The sequence below is a fragment of the Acromyrmex echinatior genome, chromosome 1, assembly GCF_024713525.1.
Source record: "Acromyrmex echinatior isolate Ae372 chromosome 1, ASM2471352v2, whole genome shotgun sequence".
Lineage (NCBI taxonomy): Eukaryota > Metazoa > Arthropoda > Insecta > Hymenoptera > Formicidae > Acromyrmex > Acromyrmex echinatior.
In genome coordinates, this window is record NC_141852.1 from 7206613 (window position 1) to 7219824 (window position 13212).

Genomic DNA, 13212 nt, shown 5'->3' on the forward strand with positions numbered 1-13212 from the left:
GAGGACGACCGAAACCGATCGTTTTTTTCGACGTATATCATCGTTACGCATCGCAACGCTTCGGTTTAACTCCCGCATCCCTCATCGAAACATAGCCTCAGGTTCCTCGTACGACGCGCGATACTCCACTCAACGACAAGCTGTATCGGTATTGAATCTTGGACGAGAGAGGACGAGCCGAAACGTGGGATTAAATTACTTAGCGGCTCGTGTATACGGGGCGCTTTCCAAATGGCGGTACAATCGCGTGGCGTTTGACGAGATATGACTATGTCATATATATCTTTGTACCTGAACGATAAACACGTAGTGCAAGGTCCGAAAATGTGTATAATGAATTAGAAGGAGTTAAAGATTAGAGATGGACGTTGGACTCATTCTAGAAAATTGTTTGGTGAGATAAACATAACACTTTTTGTTTCCCATATTGAAGATAAGATAGCATGAACATCTTAAGAAAAGGAAGAAGAGAGAGAGAGAGAGAGAGAGAGAGAGAGAGAGGAAAGAGATGAGAGAAATCTTACACTTTAACGGTCTTAATTATCGTTAATCTCTCGAATCTCGGTTTTTCGCATATCTCGACGATATCTCTCTTTCCGCAGGCGTGACGACGGCCGGCTATGATTAGGGTCGAGGGACGCGTGCCGACATTTAGACGGGGTTGCTTCTGCGATTATTGAGTAAATTAACGTCACGGTAATTGCGTTACCGGCGCGTGTCCATCCGTCCGTGTGCGTCCGCCCGCTGCACATCGCTCGGCGTCGCCCGGCGTCGCTCGGCGTCGCGCACAACCCTCGTCCTCCATCCCTCGCACCCTCCACGCATTTGCGCCGAGAGAAAGAGAGAGAGAGAGACGGAGGGAGAGAGAATGAGAGAGAATGAGAGCCGCCCTCCGGCAGCTCTGCTCGCAAAGCCGAAAATCCATCGTCCGGGGTTTCGGCGCGGCTCGGCAACATCCTCCGCCGAGACTCGCGGATCCTCTTGGGACTCGTTAGGCGTGAGAGCAAAACGGGTAGCATGTATTAATTTTCAAGTTTGTTTATTGCGGAGAGTCATGCAATATACATCATACGGCGGTGGGCTGCGTTTCATAATGAAGTGCTTATTCGAACAAAGAAATGTACATACATCTAGCTCGTCCCGCGCGACTTCCGACACAGCGCTTCGTAATGTTCTAACAAAACATAAGTATAAAAGGTACGCTACGCGTATTTGTGAAAGCTTAGACTAGATACCTACATTCGATTGCCATCTGATAGTACGGATTTTGCTAGATTCTGCTGCAATTTACACATTATATCCTTTTGCGTATCTCATTATTTCTCAATGTTTTGCTTATAATATGAACAAAGTCTTACCAAAAAAGAGCGACTGCACGAAAATTTTGCTGAAGTATCAAAGAAATAGCTAGATACAGATCTGAAAATAATTTTGTTCAACTATCAGTATCATGTAGGACGCTTAATCTGGTTGCTGAAATGTTAAAACTTGTCGCAACACTCTGTCGTCAATGTTTAAGCACTCTACATAATTATTTTAATAGTCAATACAAATTTCTTTTTAGATTTGTATCTAATTGAATTTTTAGACACTTCAGTAAAATTGCTCTTTCCTGGTGCGGTAAAAAAATTATGTATATATATACACACACACATATATATATTAGGTGCGCAACTAAGTTCTCGCTGTTATTTTGATAGTATTTTCGTGAAAATAACAGCGAGAACTTAGTTGCGCATCTAATATATATATAATGTGTGTGTGTGTGTGTAGTTTAAATGTCATCGTCATTGGACGCGCGTTTGTAGAAGGCACGGGAGAAGGTGCCAGGACCTTGCGATCCACAGAAGAAGAAGCCGCGCCGCCAAAGAATGAAGAAGGCCATGCCGATTGGAATCGCGATAAGTAGGCCGATCAGCACTCCTACGAGTACCGCGGCATCCTTTTCCGGTCTCGCGTTATACAGATCCAAGCAGCGTAGATGTCGATCAGCCAAGGATGCGAGCTTCTTCCCTGCGTGTTCCGGCGGCGCGGAACAGGTGAGCTCGTCGACCTCGTTTTCTCCCATTAGTGCCTCGCCATATTCCGGCAATACAGTTCCGATCTGTGAGAAATAAGCCATTAATCACTGTACGCAACCCAATCGAGACGAAAGAGCGACACGAGCGAAGGGGTTTTCTACAGAAAAGCGTTTGGTATTTATGACTATAATTCATGGTAGAATAATTACGAGCTTCATTTTTATAGTTATTACTATAATATTAATAATTATATATATATTCTATATAAACAAAGTATAGATGGCCCCAAAAATAATTACATTATTATAGTCTGGAATCAACTATATATTTTTTTATATAGAATTATAAGTATAATATGATCGCGTTTTTTGGACAATTATAACTTTTTGTTAAGAAATATGAATATAATTATCATTACTAACATTATAAAGTAATATAACTATAGAAATAGCTCAAGCAGAACAACAAGTCGTTATAATATCAAAATAATTTCAAAATATCATTTACGATTCATTTTAACGTCATTTTGACGTTACCGTGACTTGTTGTTCTTGTTGGGAGAGTTCCTAATTACTTTATCATATAATTATAATCATAAATAGCAAAAACATTTCTCTCAAAACATCTGTATTCATTTATTCTCTTCCTCGATTGATCGCACATTGCTCGATTGTCGGAACTTACCAGATATTGATTATCGCAATCGCAGTTCCACTGGTTACCCGTCAGGCGCAATTCCTCGAGCTTGTCCCATCTCCCAACGAGTAGCATCGGTAGATACCGGAGATCGTTGGACGCCATGTTTAGCTTTTTCAACGGCGGCCACATCGTGCCCTCGGTGGTCTGCGGACAACGCGCGACAAATTACATCGTTATCGTCGACGGCACGTGCTTACCGTCGGCTATCGACATACCGTGAACGCTATCGCGTACTCTTCGATCCTCCCTAATTTCCAGCAATTCTGTATGTAGAGACTCTCCAGGCCAGTCAATGCCGACAATCCGCCGTTCCCGATCACCGTCAGATTCAGCATCCCGCGTAGACTGAGCTCTCGCAGCATCTTCAGGTTGGGGAAAGCATTCGTGCGATCGATAGCGCGTATCGGATTGCCATCCAAACTAAGGTACTCCAAGGTTCTTGCCTCTTCCAATGATTTGGGCAGAACTGTGAGCTGGTTGCCGGTCAGGTTCAATTTCTTCAGGTGTCTAAGAGCAGCGAAAGATTTTAGGAAACGTCTTGAATGATGCATAACGTAATTAAGATAAAATTATATATGATCGTAGACTTTTCGGTTCCTTACTTGGCATTGTGGAACTGAAGATTCAGTAGTTCTCGCAATTCGCAATAACTGATATCCAATTCCTCCAAATACGACAAACTACTAATCGCTATGGACGTACGATAATCGAACACACCGAACGGATTTCCGGATAGATTCAGCACCTTGAGGTCGGCAATGTGTTCGAATATGCTCTGATGTAACCAATGGAGTACGTTATTACCTAGGTTCAAAATTTGTAGGTTCGACAGAGGCTCGTATGCTTCTGGCGAAAACGTCCCCTGAAACAATCGGAAATAAACGCAAGTAGCACAGCAACGCTTGCAAAGCGTTAAAAAGCGATTATATGCGCTTTTTTTAGCGCTTTGTAAGCTGTGTGTTACTTAAGAAGTTGATAATAATATGGATTGCAAACCCACGGAAGGAGTAATTATGCTGAAGTATCTAAAAATTTAGCTAGATATAGATCTAAAAATAATTTTGTAGCGTGATAAATATTGTAAAAAGGTTTGATATTTTATCAACAAGCTTGAAGTTCAATACAACTAAACAGCTCAATGTAAAGCTTGGTCAGCTTTTAATACTTATTACAGTATTAACAAAAAATTTTGCCAAGTATATTATACAAAATATATTTGATGAAAACCGCTGAAATATATAAATATCATTTTATTCGAAGTTATTGTAATTATTGAAGTTATTGCAGTTTTTTATGTGTATAAAAAAATATGGAATGTTTAACGATTATACCGACCATATAACGACCATATCGATTAAACTATATAATTTTTGTATGACAATTATTTTTTTCTTTTTCATAGATTCGAAAATCCTTTTCCAAGATTAAAGTATACGCATTAATATGTGTTTGTGAGGTGGAGTTTATACCAAGAATGGCAAAAACTTTCGAAATTGAGATCTTCTTTATCATTTCTTAGTCCAAAGTGGCGCTGTAGAATTGTCATGTCATGACATTTGCTTCATATAAAAGCTCTGCAATCTGTATTTACAAAATCCAATTAGTTCACAGATTAATGCTTTGCACGAAGAAACAACGTGAAGTTCTTAGAATTGGACTTTTAATTAAAACGTTATTGTTATACGAAAATTTATGTATATATATGCGTGAGATAATGTAGTAGTATATAATGATATGTCAATGATACGTACATGATCGTCTGTATGTAATACATTATGACTAATTATTTTTAGGATCAGTGTTGTGCAATACTTAGATATTGTGGTACTTTCTTTCTTGTACTTATACCTATACCTAAGTACAATTTCTTATTGGTTTCTATATTTAAGTACATTACAATTATTTTTTGGATGATACTTTCTCGCATTAAATGCGCATTTAACAGGCGGGGAAAACTATATTTCATACAAATTTTTTTTATAATTATATATTATTACTGAATATATGATTCATTTTAAGAAATTGTATCACACAGCCAATAAATATTCAATAAATATCTAATTATAAAACAATTTATATAAAATATAACTTATATACTTTTATCAAGTTCTCCTATTGAATGTGTGTTTAGTGCAGGATAACAAATTTTAACGCTGCGAGGAAATATTTTTTCTCATTACAATTTTAAATGCTTAATGTTTTTGAAATATTATATGAATTATTTGAATAAAATCTAATTAATAACTTTATAAGTATTACATCATTTTATTGTACAAATTAAATTTATTTGCATAGAATATAATATTCATGTATGTACATATAAAATATGTACAATTCATAACACTGTTTAGGATCCCCTCGAAATCCACTTGAAACGTCATTTTCGCCAAAAAATGAATTTTAACAGTTTTTGTGTTGAACTTTTCAATTATTTTGATAGTCTACCATAATTATTTTCAGATTTGTATTCAGTAAAATATTTAAATACTTTGATAAGAAAATCGTTTCTTCCGTGCAGGGAAATAAAAACAGGTGATCGGTTTAGGGAAGTTTCTTACATGTAAAAGTATAAGTAAAAGTTCTCTAATGTAGTTTATTTGAAGAGAAAGTTAAATATTTTATCGTGATGCAAGGATAATGTTAATCATAAGCCACAAGAGTTATTAATTAGCAATCTTATCATGAAATGTTTTTTTGCTGCCGTATCTATTAATTTTAAAAATTATAAGAGTGTTGAAAATTCGGCATTCTCTAAAATAAATTTTCTATAAATTCGTTTTATCTATACAAGAAAGATATTATTCTTTGTAGCTTATCCCTTTCTCTTTATTTTCTATTTTATTCGCAAGCCAAATAAATTATTTGATTATCATGACAATAATTTAATTGGAACGAAATCAAGAGAATTTGTTCAAAACGCTATTGCTATTTAAAACGCTGATAGATTACATATCTCGAAATTACGATTAATCTCTTCATTCCTAAAATAATTAATAATCTAAGCACTTGTATGTCTGCGTATACTATGCGACAAATAAATGATTCATAAAAATATTTTGATATTTTAAAAATGTTCAAGGACTTTCTTATTATTTACATTGCATGTATCATAATTTGCAAACTTTCAAAAATATTGTACTAAAAACTTTTTTTAATAATAAAAACTTTATAAAAAATCTTTTTATTTTATTAACATTTTTTACATAATAAAAATAATTATTTTATCTTTGATGAGCAAATCCACTGATTCACGTAACTTTTTCAAACACGAAAAAAATTGGTTAAAGATGGTAAATAAATATCGAAATACATATATGAAAAGTTTTAATCATTACGACTAAAAGAAACAAATGTATAATTCACGAATAAAAATATGCACAAAAGAGATTTTATTTTATAATTCTATATCTGTGAGACACACTAATATGACTATGTAATAGAAATGAAAAGATTAAATGCCTCTCTGACGAAAAAAATTTTCATAATATTTATGAAGCGATTTTTCAAAAATACTTTTAACTTATTCTGTAAATTTTGTAAATTTTCTTCGGAAATTATAGAATAAAAATTCTTAAAATATTTTGACATATAAATAAAAATATTAGAAAAGATATAGATTTTTTTCAGCATTTCTGAAAAGTACATGTACTAATTCATATAAAAGATCTAAATTTTGTAAAAAGTTACAAAATTATGCAGAAATCTTGAACAAATTTTAAAATACTATATAAAGAATTCTAAGAAAAATTTTCGACAGGCCTGGAATTGTAAAACATCAAAATATTTCTCTTATCGATCGTTGTTGAATCAGAAAGGACCATGTTCGCTCCACCTATTAATCGAACTAATACGTTAATTCGCGATATCGTTTTCGATTACCTCGAAAATGTGCGGCTGTAGCATTTGCGACGTGAGCTGGTTATCACTCAGGTCTAATTCGGTGAGATTAACAAGCTCTTTGAAAGCATGATTATCTATCCTGGCGATACGATTTCTTCGCAAAATCAGTCTCTCAACAACTATCCGTGGGAAGGGCGTGACATGCACTAGGCGATTATGTTCGAACGAGATTACTTTGACCGCCGTTATGTTCAGCCATCGTTCTTTCTCGAAGTGTGTCTCCAAGTTCCGGTTATTGCAGTCTACATAGTTATCTGAAAAAGGATGTGTTGCTCTTAGCGCGCGTACATGAAAAAAGGATGGTTTTGCTGAAATATTTAAAACTTAACTGAATACAGATTTAAAAATAATTTTGTTGATCTATTAAAATAATTATGTAGGACGCTTAAATTGCCTTGATAGCAAGCTGACATATTATTTCATCATTTTGATGTTAGAGATATTAGAGATATCTTTTGACGACATTAACGTTTATTTCCATCAATTATAAATTAACTTTAATCTTGATTTAACTTACCCTTCATATTTTAATAAATCTAAAAATTAAAAAAAGAGTCAAACCAAAAATTAAGATTAAAGTAGTCGACACTGGTGAACATAAATAAATGGACATAAATGTCACTTTAACTACAAAATGATGACAAATAATATTAACTTGCTGGGTAGTTGCTAGAATGTCAAAACTTTTTATGACATTACTTATCGCTTGAACGTTTTATATAATTATCTAGTTGGTTCAATAAAATTGTTTTCAGATCTGTATCTAGCTAAATTCTCAGACACTTAGCAAAACCGTTATTTCCGCATGAATTTCCATAATTTCCATGAAGAAAAAGCTTCGCTGAGCGCGTTATCGAGAATCGACCCGCCTTTGATCGAGCTAAACATCACTATCTGCAACACTACCTGCACAAGAGCACACGGTACATATACTCGTTATAATAGTAGTAGGCTCTGCATGGTCCACTTTAATTGTGCTCGAATCCGTGGTCGCGTTTTCTGCGATCGAGTTTTCGCACTTCGCGAGAAGGATTATCACGAGCACGGCCACCGACAATCGGAGATACATCATAGCGCAAAAGCTCACGGTTTTCTAAGTTCCTTTGCGGCTATAAAATACGGTCTGACGGTATCTGATGCGCTGCATGCGTGATAGCATAGTGATAAGATAAGATCGGTCATAATTACTCATCGTTCGAGCTAGATAAGAAAAAGCCAAGAAATAACCCTCTCTTGAATTAATAATCCTCTTAAATTGTTAGCCGATTCACTCGAGAATCTTAAGCCTGTGGATTTAAATTGCGACATTCGGCAGACACAACGTTCCATTGCGTTATTACGTGTTACGAGATATTTCTCAGTAATGAAGAATCATTATGGAAATATCACTAATATTAGTGATTACAAATTTTTCAAATGGTCATTCATGTATAATTAATCATTCTCAGACAAGCACATAATAATTATAAAGTGCGAAATATTTATCAAAATATATATTGTAAATATTTTTGTAATCTTGGATTGCATAGATCATTAAGATTAAGTTCGGTTACACCCATTCTAAATTTGCAGCACATTCAATGCTGCTTGTATCACACGGAAACAACTTTGATGAACACTAAATGTTAAAGTATGGCTATGGCATATCTGATCAATATAGATGTCAAAAAATGGGACACGTATAGTTAAAATATATTTCTTTTATAAATGACTTTATAAACTTTAAAATACCTATTTTAAAAAACTTGTAATAATTGCAAAATAGCATTTGTTTTATTACATTATTATGTACATATAATACATACAGCTGGATGCTAGTTTGCATTCTATGAAATAGATGACGTTTTCATCAAACATTTTATAAAATTTATAAAATTTATATTAGAAATATTTACATACATATTTATAATATATAAATATTATATAAAATATTTAATTTGTATTTTAATAATATTTCAAATAAAGCTTATATAAAATATATAAAAAATATTTATATATTTTTAAAAAATAAATAGAAAATAAATATTTGTGAATATTTATCATAAATATTCTGTACTATCTGGACGATCAGAATTAGAGTTAGGTCAAAACATTCCGGCGTATACTTAACGGATTAATGATTTTAATTCTACAATTTTCTTATAAATCGTTTGCATTTTGAGTGTGTTTCATTTTCACGATCATCACTGTAAACATACATACACTGTAAACATCAGTTCATTTTTGCTGTCTGTCAAATATATCAAACAAGGACAAATGATGCTTACATTAAGCGCTGTAAACATAAACGGAACGCACCCTTTATAATAAGACTTTATCATACAAATGTAAGACGAGTTTTTTAATTCGATTAGTCACATATATTATGCGCTAATGCAATTTTATTCCATGAAAGCTACATTTGCGCATAACACAATTGATTGAATTAAAAAATTCATTTGTAATCGAAAAGATTTAACTGTAGTTTAATTTTAATTAATTATTTTTACATTGTGCAGTTAAAAGGACACTGGAGACGCTATAATTATCATGAATTACAGTGCAACCAAAATCTTTGAATTACTTTAGTTTTACAAATTGTAAAATGTTTTTACAAAATTATAATATGCACAAGTATAAATTTAAGCATCGAGTATTTAAGTTTCACAAGAAAGTAAAAGATTAAAAACTTGAGGTTAAAATTTGCTTAATATAAAAGTTTTATATAGTTCATATATGAATAGTTTAAATATTTAGCAGACCTCGGATTCTTTTTTTACTTTAACAAACGATATTGAAGCCGATATACACAGTCCATTCTTAATCTCAAGACTATCTCAAATAATATTTTACGACGCTAATACAAGCTCTCTGGTTAGTTCATAACATCTTAAGTACCTGTTCGAACTGATAAAAATTTTAACAATAAAATAAAATAAACAAGATCGTACTGGTGTATCTCCTTTCAAACTAATACAATGCCAATGGTTTTACGGTTTTCTTATTTGGATTATGTGCACTAATTAGTGTGTCTAGGTATCATGAAAAAATTTTATTGCAATTGTGGACAAATGAATAAGAGATATCAAAATTAAGTCAGTTATGAAACATAGCAAAGATAAACATAAGATTATGAAACATAACAAAATTGTAAAAATTTAATCGAAATAGGTAATCAAAAGAGTTTGTTCGAAAATCATTCTCTCTGGATGAATTGGATCGATGGAAAACAACAAAATTGCGGAAATTTCTACTTATATCTTGAATCAGTTGTACTTCTAAACATTTTGTCTGAAGATAATTTACTACATTTCAATGCATTACCCCGGTGAAAATTTTTCTCATAATTTTTATACGAATTGGAACATTTTTCAGAAATACTCAGAAATATTCAAAAAGTTTACATCTTCTCTCAGAACTTCTCATACAAGTGAATTCTGAAATATTTTGAAATTTCTCATCCCATTTTTAAAAAGTATTTTTAAATTTTTTAGATTTTGTAACATTTCATCAGAAATTATACTTACAAAAAATCTTAAAAATCTTATGATATTTCATAGTTAACATATTGTATATGAAAAATTCTGAGAAAAGATGTAGATTTTCTGAGAAATGTTCCAATTCGTATAAAAAATGTGAGAAAGTTATAAAATTTTAGAGAAATTCTGAAAAATTATAAAAAAATTCTAAAAAATTATATGAAAAATTCTGAGAAAAATTTTCACCAGGGTAAATTGTGCAGTACAAATATTGTGTCATCCACAATGGATTGCTTCTATAACAATAATAAATATAGCAGAAATCTGTTGATTCAATTTGTATGGATACTTAAACAGTTATATAGCGATCAATATATGCTTTAGTTTTCACAATGTGTGATTTACTTCATAAATAAAGTATCTCATGTTATTCGGACCACAGGATAATTTTTTTGTATTTTGCTTAAAAAATTACATGCAGTCAATAAAAATACTGAGAAAAACCAAAAAAGCAGTTATAAAAGAATTTCGGAAAATTATAATAAAGCTCTTCAAATTGATTTGAACAAGTTTAATATATATACCTATATATTAAAAAAGAAATGTTTAAAAGTTCCTCCAATAAATTGTATACGTATACTAAGGCACAATAGAACAAATATTAGGAATAAATATTAAGATTTCAACTTATCGAATATCAGTTAGGCAGAATAAATGATTCTAACCTATCAGAAATCAGATACATCGGAATACACAGATATTGATATACAGATTCAGATAGGTTGAAATCATTTATTCTTTATTCCTAATTCCTTATTCCTTCTATTGTGCGCAGGATACACGGTTTCTGATAGGTTGAAATCTTAATATTTATTCCTATTCCTAATATTTACTCTATTGTGCGCAAGGCCTTATGCTTATCGTACGTAATTCAAATCAGCGATTTTGTATCGTATATATTAATTGATAAATAAGAATATATATATATATATATATATATATATATATTGATATAAAACAATTGTTGTTATTAAACATATTTGTTATAATAAAGAAAAAACAGCCGTTATTATTGGAAAAAAATTTTTGACAAAAAATTCTTTGCCATTTTATTCTTGTGAATCATAATTAGTTCTAACGAAAGATCGTAAAAAGCGATAAATTGATTGGCTATTACGTCGGACAAAAGATAGGTCACGTGATAAGTATTGTCTTTGTTCCGTTGGTTAATAAGTCCGATTCTATAATAGGTTTTTAAACCTTAAGGTCGTAGCATAGACTTTTGTATAATGCAGCATAAAAAACGAATCAACTAATCAGAATATTTTCTTTCCTTCCATTCCATACAAAGAAAGAATGTTGATTGGTTGATTCTCTTAGGGTATATCCACACAAACTTGCATAGTCGCATAAACGTATGCATAAAGAAAATTATCCAATCACAATTTACATGTGACATTGTAAGAAAAATGTAATTAGATCATTTTCTTTATGCATATGTTTATGCAAGTGTTTGTATGAATATATCCTTATGCACTATGCACTATGCGCTATGCAAAAGTACTGCGAGTTTTAGCGTTTTAAGACATTATTTAAGGGTCACTTTACGAAACACCGATTGGCTTAATCGGCTGATTAGTCCATTGGAGTTGGTCAATCACATTTATCATTTCGTTTGACGGCAGGTGCGATTGGCCAATTTCAATGGACTAATCGGCTAATTAAGTTAATCGGTGTTTCGTAAAATGGCCCTAATACTTAATTTATGCTTTGATCTTAACTCTAAAGCCTAATGTTAGAAGCTTCACGATGTTAGAAATCGGTCCGAGATCTCGGTCAGAGAAAAAATTAACAAATCACATTTGAACAATTTGATCACATGATCATTGCGATTGGTCAATTCTTTCTTTATCTGAGGTCTCGGATCGATTTCTAGCATTGTGGACACAAGGCTTTATCCCGGATTTACAATAGATTTTTAAGCCTTAAGCCATAAAAAATGGAAATAAGAACGGACTGTCCCTAGATCAAGTAAACAGAAAAAATATATTTTAGAGTTTGATCTGTCGATCCTTTTAGAGCTTGTTATTGCATTGGTCGCGAGTGGTGCTAAGGCCCTGCGCACAATGGAGGAAATATTAAGAATAAATATTAAGATTTCAACCTACCAGATATCTGTTACACCAGCATACCCAATTTCTGATAGGTTAAAATTTTAATATTTATTCTTATTCCTAATATTTCCTCCATTGTAGGCCAAAAAGCCTACCTTTGGCTGCGTTCAACCTTAAAAACAATGTGAAGGAATAGCGATAGCGATAAGAATAACACGATTTCAACCTATCAGAAATCAGATACACTGGAATATACACTTTTTTTGGAATATAATCTTTCCACTTAAGGGCATTTCACATAAATTTGCATAGCCGCATAAACATATGCATAAAGCAAATTATCCAATCACATTTTACGTGCGTCTTTATAGGAGAAATTTGATTGGATAATTTTTTTTATACATACGTTAATACGGCTATGCAAGTTGTGTAGATAAAGCGAAGAACACAGACTCTTATATAACGCATAACATAATGCATAAGAAAATGTACTAATCAAAGTCCTTCGTTTCCTTCCTTTCCATGAAATAAAGAACTCTGATTGGTTTATTTTTTTATGCTTCATGTTTTATGCGTTATACAAAAGTCTGTGCTCTCCGTTTAATAGTCGCAGCATAGACTCTTGCAAAACGCATAATGTATAGTGCATAAAGGAATTAATTAATCGAAATTCTTTTTTTTTTGCAAAATGGGAGAAAAAAAAGATTCTGATTGACATACTTATACATTATGCGTTATGTAAGAATCTGTGATCCTCGCATTCTACAATAAGTCATTAATCATAAATCAGAAGTTAAAAGCTGGAAATTGACCAATCACAGTCGTCAATTTCCAACTTCTAACTTCTGATTTATGATTCATGGCTTATTGTAGAATACCCTTAAGTAGAATGCACCTTTATATTTTGTCCAATTCGAACCGTTAGGGGTTCCGCATAATAAAAGGAACAGAGAACAGAGAATAAGAATTTCAACCTATCAGAAACTGTATATTCCATAATACATGGTTTCTGATAGGAAA

The 13212-nt window shown here is 32.4% G+C and overlaps 1 protein-coding gene across 1 annotated transcript; it reads right to left on the reverse strand.

Moving 5' to 3' along the window:
- Positions 1–1022: 1022 nt before the first annotated feature.
- On the reverse strand, positions 1023–7747 carry LOC105149730 (tsukushi). Its single transcript, XM_011062344.2, has 6 exons — positions 7527–7747; positions 6600–6874; positions 3323–3582; positions 2936–3227; positions 2706–2864; positions 1023–2104 (listed from the first exon to the last, which is right to left on the reverse strand). The coding sequence occupies exons 1-6, from the start codon at positions 7690–7692 to the stop codon at positions 1775–1777; spliced, it is 1482 nt and encodes a 493-aa protein (XP_011060646.1). The 5' UTR covers positions 7693–7747; the 3' UTR covers positions 1023–1774.
- Positions 7748–13212: the final 5465 nt, after the last annotated feature.

Excerpts from the sequence above, each read along its gene's own strand:
- LOC105149730 (XM_011062344.2), bottom strand. The coding sequence starts at position 7,692 with ATGATGTATCTCCGATTGTCGGTGGCCGTGCTCGTGATAATCCTTCTC. Across the intron at positions 6,875-7,526 it reads TACCGTGTGCTCTTGTGCAG|ATAACTATGTAGACTGCAAT; the intron begins GTAGTGTTGCAG and ends ATCCTTTTTCAG. Across the intron at positions 2,865-2,935 it reads AGTACGCGATAGCGTTCACG|ACCACCGAGGGCACGATGTG; the intron begins GTATGTCGATAG and ends CGTTGTCCGCAG.